The 15,510-nt window shown below is 40.0% G+C and overlaps 2 protein-coding genes across 6 annotated transcripts in view; one reads left to right on the top strand and one right to left on the bottom strand.

Moving 5' to 3' along the window:
* The window catches only part of plppr2b (phospholipid phosphatase related 2b), a 61,855-nt gene extending 49,065 nt beyond the window's left edge, over positions 1-12,790 (bottom strand). For 2 of the 3 annotated variants that reach the window (XM_079666102.1, XM_079666101.1), the window contains exons 1-5: positions 12,648-12,790; positions 12,273-12,337; positions 10,943-11,061; positions 6,387-6,584; positions 2,147-2,254 (exon numbers count right to left, since the gene is read on the bottom strand). In XM_079666102.1, coding sequence (XP_079522228.1) covers positions 2,147-2,254 — 108 coding nt within the window. In that variant the 5' untranslated portion in view covers positions 6,387-6,584; positions 10,943-11,061; positions 12,273-12,337; positions 12,648-12,790. The remainder of the gene's footprint in view (positions 1-2,146; positions 2,255-6,386; positions 6,585-10,942; positions 11,062-12,272; positions 12,338-12,647) is intronic. The other variant, XM_079666105.1, reaches the window with a different exon arrangement.
* Positions 12,272-15,510, top strand: part of palm3 (paralemmin 3) — a 31,167-nt gene continuing 27,928 nt past the window's right edge. Inside the window, exon 1 of one of the 3 annotated variants that reach the window (XM_079666074.1) lies at positions 12,272-12,358. Coding sequence is in view for 1 of the 3 variants with exons in the window: in XM_079666072.1 (XP_079522198.1) it covers positions 12,356-12,358 (3 nt within the window). In the remaining 2 variants the exon portion in view is untranslated. Of the gene's footprint in view, positions 12,359-12,735; positions 13,197-15,510 lie in introns of those variants that run through there. The other 2 variants (XM_079666072.1, XM_079666073.1) reach the window with 2 other exon arrangements.

Raw genomic sequence — 15,510 nt, 5'->3', positions numbered from 1 at the left:
CTATTTGCCCTGAGAGGAATAGGGTGAGCAAAAGAGAGAGGAGAAGCTGAAAGAATAAATGACAGAGACTCATTGGGGAGCATGAAGCTGCAGAGGAGAAATAGAGAAAAAGGAGGTCTTTGCGATATCAGACATGCTTTTGAGTGGGAGGAGGACATGAAGCTTTACAAGTAAAGGGGAAATAATGGAGAGATCCATGGTGCAAAAGATGTAATTACTCAAGGGAATTAATGCAGGAGCGGAGTGATGTGGAGGATCTGTATAAAAGGAGCGACTGGGCAGTACTCAAGAGACCGTCAAAGAGAATACAGGAGGATGGGAGGAGCTGACAGATAGAAGCCTAGAGATGTTGCGCACTATGAAAAAATTAGGAAGCTGAAAAATCATTATAACAATTCCTCAAGAGGATGCTGAGAAGGAGCCTATACCAAAGCACAATGAAAGAAAAATAAAAGCAAGCCGTAAACCTGCAGGGATTGTGGGAAATCTGGGCTAAAAGGAGATGCATCAATATCAGAGGTGCGTGATGAAGAGTATTGTTATGTGGAAAGAGTGGAGTGGATGAGGCACAAAGAGCAGATGGAAAAAAACAGACTGTGGTCTAAAGAGGATGGTGTGAGTGATGGAATGAGTACAAAGGAAGAGAGAAACCAGGTTAAGGACATTCATTCAGGTGCTACTGCAGGTGCACTAAAGAAAACACAAGTTAGAGTTTACAGTAAAAACTTAAAATAATAACCTGGATGACACCAAGTTTATGTTTCCTTAATGGTGGGGTAGGTAGTTTCGGAGAAACCAGCTCGAGTGCGCTAGAATTTGAAAATACACAGCCGGAAAAAATCTGCCACTTCCTCACAGAGCCCCTCCTCCAACACACACGAACACGCACATGACCAATGAGGGCACGAGATAAGTTTGTGCCCAGATGGAAGGCTGACAGGCAGGTAGGCCATCCAGTTATTTTAGCCGGGCCGGCTCAAATGATTGGTCGTTCTTTTTACAGTACTACGGCTTCCACAGGTGAATTTTTTTAATGTATTTATTGTCAAAGCATTTCATGTATTCATTGCTATCAGGATGTTAACAGCATTCCATGGAATATAACAAAAACTGTTTCTGAAATAAATTACATACCCCTCCTTTAAGGTTGTATTGACTGGTGACAACTCTCCTCATTCCTGTGGGTAATTATATCTTCTAAACCTGAACTTCTGACTCAGCTAGTCAACTTTCTATAACCCAATTTGACTACTCACAAACCTTAAATCTTAATATGTAAAACCGTATAAGAAAACAAGATCATATTTTTAGGGTGGAATTTTCAAGACTGTATTTTAAAGCTAGAAACAAAAAAAGAAAACTGCTAATTCAGCTGTTGTTGCGCTATAGCTCAGAGGACCTGCAGGCCTCGAGCGTGTTTGCGCAGTGGCACGGGCTAATTGGGTTTCCGTTCTTAATTAGGCCAATTAATTAGGATATGAAGCCGGGTCATTTAGGGATTACAGGAAAAGAAGTCGAGTCGTGGGAAGAGTAGAGGAGTGGAGGAAAGAAGTCGAGCAAAAAGGTCACGAAAGACTTTTTTTTGCGAGGATACCTTAGCGATAGATGGCTGCACCATTCTGCTGAATGTTATCTGTAAATGATTCATTGACTGAGAGTAATTACCCATTCAAATAAACCAAATCAACCACTGCATTTGAGAGTCAGTGATTTGGAAACAGAGCCTGCTAATTCATGCAATTTCCCAACTGAGACTCATTGTTGTTAATCTGCCATGAGAAACATGTGAAGTAAGATGTGAGAAGAACTAGAACAGGAGAAGAAAAAGAGGAAGATTCACAGCCAGAAGACTTTCACGGTTTTCTCGATGCAACTCCAAGTTCATCATTTCTGCCCACTTTTCATGTTCAGCATTTTGAAAACCTTGCCTTCTGTACAGAATCAGCCTATGAAAGTTAGGTCAACTGTGATACATGTTGCCTGTGAATGACGACTTAAAGCAAGAACAAACTATTTTCAATTGACTTTCAATGTTCAGGTCGGATCAGGTTCTAACAGTCAGACGTGGGTGAAGTCTGATGATCACATCAATTGATCACAGTACTGCATGCTGATCCCTTTAGATAAAAATGTGTCCATCACTCACCTCCACTAAGAGGAAGCAGGGCACGATGTAGGTGCTGGTCTTCAGCATGCTGTCATCAGGAAGGCTCCTCATCGCCCTCCTTTGAGCTGACAACTGACTGTCAATCATCTGTGGGGTCAAAGGTCATCACAAAGCTTGAGTTTGAATTGCTCTGTTTGAAAAAGCTGGATGCAGAGATACAGCGCAGTAAAAGCACATACTACTTCATTATGGGCAACATTTAAAAATGCAAATGTACAGTATGATCACATACAACACAGACATACTGAAAGTCCTAATGATGTGGATAACAGTTTGTGAAGTTGTGTATTTTTTGTGTTTTGTAAGGTTTATAATACTCAACAACAAATTCAGTGTCTATACTGTTACAGAAGCCTGGGTAACATGGAGGTGTATAGTAGCAAGTAATACAGGAGAGCCATATATTCAAGTCTTTTTAGAAAATACAGTTTTAAGACAACTCATCCAGTCATCCCAAGTCAACCTGTACTGAAAGTTTGGCTGGGGGTAATAATAGCCTTGAATTATTAAAAAGGTAAAAAGACCTGACTGTCAGCTGGATTTAATCATGACATGAGTCATTAAACATTTTTTAAGTTCCAGAAGTGTAAATAATAGTCTATCTATATTCAGTGCTGGGCTTAAGAGTAAATCTAAGACGCTTGGAGGGTTTCATAGTTGGTTGATTGGCAAGAGAAAACATTTCAATTTGTTGAACAATTCCTTTTTCACTGCAAAGTTGAGTTTCTCTCAATTAGAAATGTTAAGCATTGTCTCAAAAATGCCAACAGCTTAAAAAGAAAGACACAGGTCAAATCTTATGCAAAAGATGTTGCTTGGCAGAATTTCAAGTGAAATTATAAAAGACATTAGTGGTGCGCCTCTCAGTGATACAGGACACCAGTTAAGTACATGCAATTATATGTGATTCTAAACATTAAATACCGTGGGTTCAATAGCCTAAGATCTTCAATCACAATGGAACATTTTCCCACACAAACTTATATACATCCCGCAAGGTGCATCAAAAATGCACACATACAGGTGCACACACACACACCAGTGTGGGTAACCAATCAAGAGAATTGGGGGTATGGGGGGTTGGATGAGGATGAAAGGCAGAGAAGTAGAGTGGAGACAGAGGAGCGATGATCAAAAACAAAAGCCTGACAGAAAGAGATAAGAGAGAGACAAAGTCATGATGCCGACGTTCGAGACTCTTTAGAAGTGAACAGACGAGGGTGGGGGAAAGACAGCAGACTCAGCACTGGGAAATAACAGTTATCGGGGGATAACAGGTAGAAGTTGAGGAAGAACAGCTTCAGTCCCCAAAGTGGGAATAGAAGGAGACAGGGGAAGAGTTGAGGTGAGGAAAGTTAGAGCAAAAAAGCATACAAGATGCTCAGGGTTTCTGACATGCAAATGACTGCACTGTTGATGAACAATGTCAGCTTCTACTTTGATAAATTCACGGGAGTCTCAAAAGGATTCCAAGTACATCCTCTTGGAATCAAACAGCTAATGCAGTGTTTCTAAGAACTTTGAAATCATGATTTTATTCATCGTAAAGCAACTGCCCCTCAGCAGTCTTCAACATCATTGTATTCATTCAAACACCAATTGGTTCTCCTCTTCAGATATCGAGCTCATTCCTTCATCTCCTTGACAACAATTATCTTTCTGACTTTATGGCTGAGGGCAAATCTCGAATGCAGTATGTCCGCCCTTTCCTCAATCAATTGTCGTGAGAGGGGAGGAAGCCACTGCTCCAGGTTGGAATGCATCCATGTCTTGATCATTGATATAGTAACATTTGTATAAGTGTAACAAGGAAAGAAACCAACATCTTAATCCGGCAATGAATCTAGTTCTTCAAAGCCTTTTTCAAAAGTCAAACATAAAAGACTAGGGCAAAGCTGAATAAATATTTCCTGTCCACACAATTACAAGATATATATCAGCGTTATTTGCCATAGATATACAATATGTATTTATCTTCTTTCATCTATATTTATTCATGGGGGAATTTCTCTCTTTTTCAATAACGCCTTGTTACATTCACAAATGTACACATTCACACCTGAAAGCTGTGCGTTAGTGTGATCTGCCACTGAGCAGCTGCACTGGAGCAGTCTGGGTAAAAGGTTTTGCTCAATGGCACCTCAGTAGTGGTATTGAAAGAGGGGTAAGCTCATTAGAATGCAATTAAATATTGCTGCAACACGCTTTAAGGAGCATTACAGTGTATACATTATTAACTCAAGCATTAAAGATGTAATACTCCCTAACCCAATTCACTTAGATCTTTTCTCATTTGAAACAGTGTAATCTGAGAAATTGAATCATTCCTTCGAAGATTGCAACACTTCAAGCATCACGCTGAGAATCATAGATTTTTCAAAACGAGACATCCTTTAAAGGAGTCTATACACATTTTGAAGTAATTCACACACCAAAAATGCATCTTTCTGCAGGAACTGATTAGTAGTCCCTTTAATTTAAACATGTAGTATTTTGGAGGATTATATGATCATCATTTTGGTTAAATCACCCTCAGGTGCTGTTACACTCAAAACGTATACTTTAATCTCCCTTACTCTAATGTGTCAAAGATTTCCCTATTGGCATTTTCGTACCGCATTATAGATTAATCATCATTTATTTATAGCTTCACATGATTTCACGTGTTTATTGCAAAAAATGTTCAACGTTTCTGAACATCGCAAATCTTGCTTCAAAATATATTTGTACTCTTTCTAAAAGAAAATATTTGTGCAATGTTTGGCTGAGTGACATACACACATATAAAGCAGTACAGATTCCAATAAGTGAATGCTTCTGATATAGAAGAGCTTCAGCTACACAAAGACTTTCTATTTGTTTTCATTTAATCGTTTATTTGAACCGGGACAGTGCACATTAATGAACATTTTAAACAAAATAATGCTTTTAAATGTCAATGAGCCGGATTCTAGCTTTGAGCTAATTTCCATCCGTAGTCCCGTCACATACAACATTTATGAACATAACATGTATATACATGGCAAACAGAAATACATGATATGCAGAAAGAGCATGAGCAGCATACAAGCCACAAGGCAGTACAATGCAGCAGCTACGATATATAAAGTGCAGGAGGAGATAAAAGAGCCACATAAAGGGGCAGTTGCTTTACGATTGTAAAAGGCATTCATTGATACCAATTAAAGAGAGAACAGGTTGTACAAGTTGTGGGGATTGCATGTTCACACACACACACACACACACACACACACACACACACACACACACACACACACACACACACACACACACACACACACACACACACACACACACACACACACACACACACACACACACACACACACACACACACACACACACACACACACACACACACACACACACACACACACACACACACACACACACAAAAAGAGGGTTGTATTCCTTTATGTACCCAGCTTCTAAACCAGCAAAAAGCAATCAGGCGTGAGGTTAGCATGACTGATCTTCTCTTGCTGTCCATGTTATTCACTAGGTTTTGCATCCTTAAGCTCCACACTGGCACCACGGCAACAAAAGACCCACTCGCTATCTCGCTGTCACACACACACACACACACACACACACACACACACACACACACACACACACACACACACACACACACACACACACACACACACACACACACACACACACACACACACACACACACACACACACACACACACACACACACACACACACACACACACACACACAGCAATCCAAACCTTTTGCACAGGTTCATTCATACAAACAAGTCCGTGCACAACTGACTATTGTTTAAGTATTCATTACATGTCAATATGGATGTCAGTCCAACAAGTGGTAATGCACAGCTGATGCCTGTGTGTGCCTGTGTGTGTGTGTGCCTGTGTGTGTGTGCCTGTGTGTGTGTGTGTGTGTGTGTGTGTGTGTGTGTGTGTGTGTGTGTGTGTGTGTGTGTGTGTGTGTGTGTGTGTGTGTGTGTGTGTGTGTGTGTGTGTGTGTGAGAGAGAAAGAAATATCCCCGCAGATAATTCCTCCTGTAACTGCACCTGAGGTTTAGCAATGTCTGTGGTATAAGATGCAAAATCCCACTCACACATTGTCTCTTTTTACATATACAGTCATTCATCTTCAAGAAAAACCCATATCCAAAATGAATGAGGACATAAAACAAGCATTTACAGGTTTGACAAACTCTCACCTTAAATCTTTGTTTGTTGTAAGCGGTGCTTCAGCTTGTATGACCAATGCTCCTCCAAGTCTGTGTCTCTAGGAGGATTTGCTCCTGCAGCGGACTCCCATTCTGTAGTTGCGTTGTGGTCTCGGTTCCGCTTCTTTCTCTTTTCCCCTTTTCGTCTCTTTCAAAGCAAAACCAGCCCCTCGCTTCCGTCACTCGCCACTGAGTGAGAATAGAGAGAGAGAGAAGGAGATAGAGAGCTTGTCCACTGCCAGCCACCCAGCCTCTAGCCAGCCTACACTATATCTGTCTGCACTCTGCCGCTAAGCTAAATATGATGATCTTCAACAGCACTTTAAGGCTAATTAGTCAAGTGAAGGGATCCACAGGCATGGTGAGCGAGCATTTCAGCGCAGTTGCCGGTGGATGTTAGGAAAGAAGAGAGAGAGAGAGAGCTTGTGTGTGAGAAAGAGAAAGAGAGGCAAATGAGAGGAGGAGAGTGGGAAGAGGGAATAATAAAATGAGACAGCTGGAGAGGAGACAGAAGCAGAAAAGAGGCAGCGTGCGTGTGTGTGTGTTTGTGTGTGTGTGTGTGTGTGTGTGTGTGTGTGTGTGTGTGCAGGCGTGTGTAAGAGAGAGAGAGATGCAGAGGGAGAGAGGGTGTAGAGAGAGAGGGAGGTAGTAATGGAGAAAATAGGGGGGGGGGTAGTTAAGTGTGAGTCTGAGACACAGAGGCGAAACACTGTGAACCTTAAAACCCCAGCAAAACAATTTGATACTGTTTGAGTGCACATATGGACATTCAAAAAAGGATATGAAAAAAGGCATGAGTAATGAGATAAGTGTCATCGTTTTGTGTTTCTGTGTGAATAATGAAGAATAATGACAATGTGAGCTCAGGTGAGCTCTGACCATTGTCCAGCTCAGCCCTACGGACAGTAGACAGCGGGTTACTGATGCATCGTCGAGTGGAAAAGTGGGACGCATCCTGCACACGGCCAATGTGGGTCAGAGGCTCTCAGGTGCATGCTCACCAGCTGCTTTTGGCAGTTTTACACGAAAAAACAGTGTGCGTTTTGCATATGCAAAGGCACTGGAAATGTATTTCAGGCATTGCCACATAGGTGTGTACCGAGAGTGGACCTTTTTATTCCGTTAGCCTTTAATATATCTTAAGGTTAAGAAATAGTTTTTCAATTTCGGGAAAGACACTTATTCACTTATGAAATGGTAAACTTTTTCTTTAACACTTAAGGAAAGTAAACATGATCTGCTCTCATATTTAATCCAAAAACTGTACATCAATTAGGGTTGTAAACAGGAGGCCAAGGACAAGCTCTCGCATCCCTTCTGCCAATATACATTTCCCGGTATATCTCCATTTCTTACAAAATACTTTTAAACTAAAAGAGCAAGGACACCCCCGCCCTCCCCCTGCTGCACTCAAACAAATCATTCACAGCTGAAGAGGGCACACCACTCACAGAAAAGGGCATTTTTTCCCCCTGATTCATTGATGGTTATAATCACGGATAGTTCCCATGACAACCCACTGCATTCATACAGTATAATAACAAGTGAGGAAATGTGGATTTGCAGAAACAGACACATACTAACCCATTTAAGAGTGCACATACAATGAAGAAGAAATAAATAATTCTATCTAAAAAAAACACAGAAGTAAATATAGAAGTTCACTAAAGCCATCTCCAATTGCAACTAGTAAGGCAGTGTTTCCCATACATTGATTTATTTGTGGCGGGCCGCCACAAATAAATATCGTCCTCCACAAATAGAATCAAATTCTGTGGGAAACACTGTAAGGTATACCAAGAGTTGACACTTTGCACTGATACAGTTTTGTCACAATATCACATGGTTGCTGCAAAGACATAGAAACAACTGCATTTCATTTCAGTGACTATAATATTATCGGCCTTTCACAGCCTCCCAAGGGACATCTTTATTTTCTGCTCCATCACTTTAACTCACACTCTGTAGGTGTGTGGCATCTCTTTCATGACGGTTAATACCTTCAGACGCGGCTGTCTGGTCTTATAGATTGATGTATGTGATAATTTATCATCAGGCGTTTGAGAGTGTAAAGAGAGAGTTGTCAAAGTCAAGGGCAAAATGGGGAAGGTAAGACTAAATAGAGCAAGTACACAGAGGTGGCCATGAATAGCCTGCAAATAAGTAGACTAGACACATATCAGTGCATCCATGCATTGCACACACAAAAACATGCAGTATTCGTATCTTGTCTTGACTTTCTTTTCTTTAACCTTCCTTTCAACCTAGTTTCCCTATACCCAATGCATTGTGCTCTATTGTGATGTAAGAAATTCAAAGGGGTGGAGGATGGGCTTGTGGATTGGCATATAGCATCCTTGACTTTCACCATCTTCCCCTAACAACAAAGTATTAAATATGCTGCCCCTTCTGCTCGGAATAATATACAGAAGGAGCTGGAACTGTCAAATGTAATCACTATGGAGGAATTCAAGTCCATCTTAAAGGACAGAGAGTCATTTTAAATTGTGCCAGTTTTTAATGATTTATAATAGTTTCTTTTATTTGCATATTGACTGGTTAATGTGCCATTTCATTTGTGTTTTACGGCAGCTGTATTTGTCTGCCTGTATTGTCTGTGTTTGATCTGTTGTAACTTTGTTCATGCTGCCCTTCTTGGCCAGGTCGCTCTTGAAAAAGAGATTTTAATCTCAATGAGACTTATACCTGGTTAAATAAAGGATATATAAAGCGTTTTTGTTGCCGAACCCTCACCTAACCTGCCTAATATTTGCATTTACAATAGGATCAGGTAACTGGCAGTTTGTGCAGGGATGAAAGACTGAGAGAGAATTGTTACGAGTTTGTGTGTCTTTCAGCTCTTCGTTTTTATTCTCATGGCTAAAACTTTACAGATGTGTCTCACACCACTAACTGCAGCTGTTTTTAACCAAAACATTGCAAAAATACCAATGTAGGCTACCTGCACGGCCTCCACACAGCAGAGGTACAATATATAGCAGGTGAACAGTAGATCCCTGCATATAAACAGGTTCACCATTCACTTAAAATCTGATGTGACATTTTTCATTGACCCCAAAAGGCCTGAAAATGAGTCAATGTTTGTCTTAGTTAACTAACCCAACCCACAACCATGCCCTTTAAGTAAATGATAATATGATCTCTAATCTAAAAGATACCATACAGTAGTTGCCATACACGGGTATGTGAAATCAATGTCAAATACTGACATATTTCACTGGTCATAGGGTGGCAGGCCTACTTAACCTAGAGTCCCTATTTACACAACCATACACATACAAATAAGCCACAATAAGTGGGCTATGTTAAAACAAACTGGCATCCAGCTGTCAGAGGTTCCATGAAAGTTTGACTCACAAAATGTAGGTAACACATGTCTACACATGAAACCTCACATTATAAACTAATGATGTAATGCCCTTTTTTACACTTGACTTGTATGAACAAAAAACACAAAAAAACGGTGCTCTTTCTACAGTATGCTACAAAAGAACATGCAAGCGCATACACAAGGGAACAAAGAGCACTGTATAGAAGGTGCTGGTACACTTTGCGTGAACACACAGACCCCAAAAGCACATGCATGCAGTATTGTTAAGCAAAGGTTGCTATACTGAAAAATACCTCCCCCAACAAACACAAGCACACACAAAATACAGAGAGACTGAGTGGCCATAGTATTATGGAGGAGCTGTGTGATAAGAGCCAGTGTGTGTTTAAATCATGGTTTAAATGTAGGAACTCTCTTGTCTTGGGAAATCAGAAGTAGGCCGAGTCAGTGGATGTGCTCATTTCATACACTATCACTGTGGATCACAGCCGAGGACATTCTCGTTTCAAATTGCCATGCTGGGGAATTTCAGCCATAAAGAATTAATCAGATATTTAGCAAAATGGGATTATAAAAGAAGATACAGTACAGGTCAGCAGTGCTGTATTCATGTGTCTGAAACCCTGTCCATCTCTAAAGACGTTGTAACGATAGTACTTCAGAGGTTCATACACCAGATTTGGGCGAATTAAAAAAGCAATTAATCGTGATAAAATGAGCCTGAATTATATTGTAGTATAAATTATACACACGAGTAAGTCATAATGAAATATACGTAAAAATAGCTTGGCCTAGTTGTATTTCATGAAGCTCTGAAGTATTTGAATAGTGCCTTTGGTCCGTCCTTTGAGTCCCTAATAAAAAAAGGTTGTATCTTTCCCACACCAGGGTCAACACATGTATTTGATGTCATGATGTAATACATGAGGACACTTTTTTTTGGTGCGAATAGTATGAAGGCAAACTTGGGCCACTATGGTTAAGTTACATACTTAATTGTTCTCCCAATTCATTACTTTTCAATAAATATCCAACCGATGTGTCCTTGTCAAATACATAATACACAAGGAGGAACAAAGCAACGCAAACTGAACCAAACAGCTACACTTGAAATCCTGCATACCCAGAGAGATGGGTAGTGTATATAAGTCTGCCTGATCATTGAAATGAAATGGAAAACACCAGAAAAACCTACCTTATTAATATGGCCCGATTCTACCCAGCGTCTGGAAAAGTGTCAGCAAAATGTTTGGACCTCGCTCCTGATTTACGTCAGCAGCCAACCTGAATTAGGAATGGATTCCCACAGTCAACCTGTATCACAAAAGAGAACAACAAGATTATGAAAAACAGTTGCTCATTATACCCTATGTCAACAACTTTCAAATGAGGTTTTGACTAAAAGAAAATTGTTATTCTACATTCTCAGACTTAAAACTTTTGCATGAAGCTGCACTTTAAAATCTATTTGAATATGTCAATAGTGCTTGGCAATCAAATGCTGTTTGGATAAAAAGCAGCAGCAGTATTGAATAACTGAGTCATCTTGTGGGCTATGGCTTCCTTCCTTCAGGGGAGTAGAATACTTGTTTGACAGTTTGAGTTGTTTTAGATGGTTAGGTTAAGCAAAGTGCATCCACTCAAATGTACAAACAGCTTGGTTGTTAAAGAAAAAGGAAAGGAAAGTATCAGATTGCTATTCCTATTGGTAGATACTCAAGGCTGCAATATTGAAAAGGATAAAGATCATCAAGCATTATATGTTGCTGAAACCACAGCGAAATACACACCGATTCTAGACAACTGTTGATTGGTGTCAGTGCCAGAAACACTTTTTAGGAGCAATGCGCTCATGGTATAGATGTAATTTGGTTGTGTGTGTAGACGGTGGAAGCAGGGAGAGGCATATACATGCCTTGGTCCCTGCCGAGTCGACGCACAACTGTTGATTGGTGTCAGTGCCAAAAAAACGTTTTGGTATAGATGTGGCGCATATATCTTAATTCCTACTCTTTTCTCTCACCCTATCCTAAGGGAGTTCATGTATGTAGACACGTTGAAACTCTCCACCTCTGTTCCTTACTTCTTAATTGCTACCCCTTTCCCTCAACCTATCCTAAGGGAGTGCATGTACGTAGACACGTTGGTTTGCTGCTATAGGCTTACAGCTACTAATAACATGGTATCCAGTATAAAGCTTTAGTGGCATCTTAAGATAAGACTATTAAATGCTTTCTTTCCCATGAAACAAATGTACTGTAAACTAGAAGGGCTTCATTTGTACTTGTTTTTTATGTGTTTGAATTATGTCCAGGATTAACATCTAAACCAAAGAGAACTGTTAGAAAAGTAAGGCCATCATTTTCATGTGAAAGTGCAGGATATGGAAACATTCAGTTGAACTGAGAGGGACTTTGCACTTTAAGGCAAAGCTTTCATTCACAGAGACGTTTTACATGAAATGCAATAGTTTTGCTCATACCATTAATGAGATACAATTAGATAGGTACCCATGCAAATATTACCTATTTTGCTCGGATGCCTCACTTCATCAAAATCAGTTCTGATACCATGGAAGGGCCTTGAGCACCTGCAAGAATCAGACCACATGGTGAGGCTGATGACGTTAAATTATTTTAATGGTTGAGCTTTGCAATCAAAAATTATTCTGACTGTGATGTCTATCAATACAATCATCTTGTAAAACCTTATTCAAATGTACACATACACACGAGACAATTGATAGTATAATTATGTAGACACTCAAAAGGAATGCTAACGTCAACTGAGTTTGATATTTGTTTTGAGTAAACATCGCATTGACTTTTAACTTTCTCCCAAGACCATTTGTTCAAACACCACATGGCGTGTTATATTGGTCGTTAAATAAGCATCTTAACCTGTTACTTTCGAAGCTGTGAAAGCTGTGTATCTGCTTTGCAGTTATTCAGAACAACAGGAAACATGAGGCTGCTGCTGCTGCTGCTGCTGCTGTGTTGAGGGCTGGCCTCTCGGTAATGACTGGAGTCAGGTAACCCCCGGACAGACCGACTCTATCCCTCCTCACAGACGGGTTCAGACACGAAGAGAGGCGGTGTGAGAGCAGCTTCACGACACTGTTTCAGTTCGTGGTGTATCAATGCCTGGACCTACTCCCTAAAACAAACTTTTTTAGACCTGTTAAAGTTTGACAAACGTAACCACGCGTCGTCCGATGTTCATGTTGACGAGCGAAGCATAGGGAGGCAGCGCTGTGCGGCGGCTACTCAGGTGTTCAACTGTTCCGGAGAGTTTGTGTCGTATTTTAGCTTTGGGGCTAACTAAAAACGAATTACGCTGGAAGAAAGACTACTCTCTATCCCGTTTTCGCTTTTGGTCCTGTGTCCACTTCTCTCGTGTTCCTCTTTCAGTCGATTGGACCTATAAAGCAAGTGGCCAAGTTTGAACAGGTAAGTTTATTTTTGGCCAACATTTTCCCGCATGAATTTTAACACGTTTAGTGTACGTGGTTGGTCGGGGTTGACACTTTTTGAAACTGGGCCAAGAGGTGTAAGTGAGTCCAGCTACAGTGGACAGACAAGGCAGCTGTTGACATGTCTGAACAAAACATTTCAAACCAAAGAGTCATAGCCTACTATGATTAAAAACCTTTGAAATATAATGTAGCTTTTCAAAAGTCAAACGTGATGTTTTCTGTCCCTCTTTGGCTTCTTTAATCCTGATCCAACCTTTTAAAAAGCACTTGTAAACAGATAAGACTTTCATTTTGCACAGTTGTGACTTTACAGTGAAAGTCTTAGTAAATGGAGCTTTCATCTAAAAAAGTATAGCCTACTATGGCGTGTGTGCAGTATCATGTGTATCTTGTTTTCTTTCAGTGTTGAAGGATAGCTGTATCTCTTTACTGCACTTTATTTGTCAGTTTTATGAGTAATTAAGTACAAAAGCTTCACGTGTGCAAGGCATTTACAACAGTTTTATGATGCAGTTGTTGAGATAGTGGTGTTATCTTTTGACACTTTCTTAGCTGCTGTTGCAAACACACATGAACAATAAGCACACGACAGTTAACAATTGGTGTATATCAGATAAACCACACAATTCTGTTATGACTTTATATGTTTGACTGACTCTGCTGTTTCATCACTTTTAACCACAGATATCCTTGATCTTTGCTAAACTCTAGCTTTATTTCTGCCTCATAAGCCATCAAACAAACCCTGCTTAGCATACACAATTAACAAGCAGAGATCCCAGCAGGAGCTCCTGACACTGCCTTCCTTCTGTCAGGCTGGAGAACTGAGGGACTTGAGGCCATATCCGGGGGGTGTTGCTCACCTCTGGCTTAATTTGACTCTCAGGAAACAGTTACTTTCTCCAGGGTTTGTTAACAAGCATAGGCTACACATGTCTGAGGTTTCAAAGAGAAGTCGCACATAAAGGATCCCTGCACAGGATGCATGAGGATATAAATGTCACAGAAGTAAGAGAAGCAAGCAAATAACAGATCAGCAATGCTGTTTTATGAGGCAGTTAATAGGTAAATCACTTTTGAAATAAACTTCAGCTGGCGTCCACCTCAGACACAGCCTCCTGATCTTTAGCTTTGTGTATAACATTTATTAAAAGCCATTCTGTGTAGTTGCTGTAAATGATAAGTGGTCTGGTCAGTTTTGTAGTGACTTTGCACTCAGCTTGACGTCCACATGTTGCTGGTTTTGTCATTCTGTTGTAGTGGCATGATATTTAACTCTGTCATGCTGCTGTCACATTTTCAGCTGTTTGACTCTATTGAGGGTTGTGCTGACTGTTCATGTCTGGCATTTACGCTGACAGTTTTTAGTCTGACTCATAAAGCTCACTGCTGTCTTTTGTGATCGGTCAAACAGATCGTTCTACTACAGTCTTTCAACGTTGATGTTTTCAACATTATTTGTAACATGTATTACATTTTTTTAATTTAGTTTTTGGATGTGCTATTGAAGTATTTGTGACATTTGGGCTACTATAGCCTTTAGAGCACAAGCAATATTAGCTTATTGCATGTATATTGCATCAGCTTACATTTTTATTCCAGCATATAGATGACAATAAATGTAAATAAGGAATTGGCAGAGATATGTTTTGTACAACAAGGATTAATAGCATTTATGGTTATTGGTAAATAACATTTGACATCACACAACAGTAAATATCTTGTTTGGAAACTGTAAACACTTTTTTTTGAGGGAATTTTGTTATTGTTGTTTGTTTATGTTAGGGTTTGTGTAAGCAAAACTCTAATCTCCGGATATGTTATTATACGATTTTTTGGAAATTCTCAAATATCGGTAGTGTCATCAAATAGTTTTTAATCATTATCATCCAAAATCATCAAATATTGGTAGGGTTATAATCAATATGCTGTCATGAATGCAGTGTGACCCAGGTCTTGTTTCGGTCATACCTCTCTTGCGCAAAAAATCAAATGAGATTTTCCATGTGTAACTAACACCCTCACTTTATCTCCTTCTAATCTGCTGCTCTGTTTGTTGCTCTGCAGCTGACATGTTTTCTTCTCTGATGCATGCAATAAACGGAATAGAACCAGGGTCGATAAGCCATTTACTTGTGAAGCATTTTTGTTTTGAATCTGCAGAAATCTTCTCAAATGTACAAAGTGGAAGTGAGACGGCTTGAGTGGGCGAGATCGCTGTTAAAGACAGATAAAGGGGCAACATAAACTGTGGTCGTAAGCATCACCAATCAACAGAGTTTTATCTT

The sequence above is a fragment of the Notothenia rossii genome (assembly GCF_949606895.1).
Source record: "Notothenia rossii genome assembly, chromosome: 1".
NCBI lineage: Eukaryota > Metazoa > Chordata > Actinopteri > Perciformes > Nototheniidae > Notothenia > Notothenia rossii.
The sequence above is the reverse complement of the archived record's forward strand: the minus strand, read 5'-3'. Positions and strand labels throughout refer to the sequence as shown.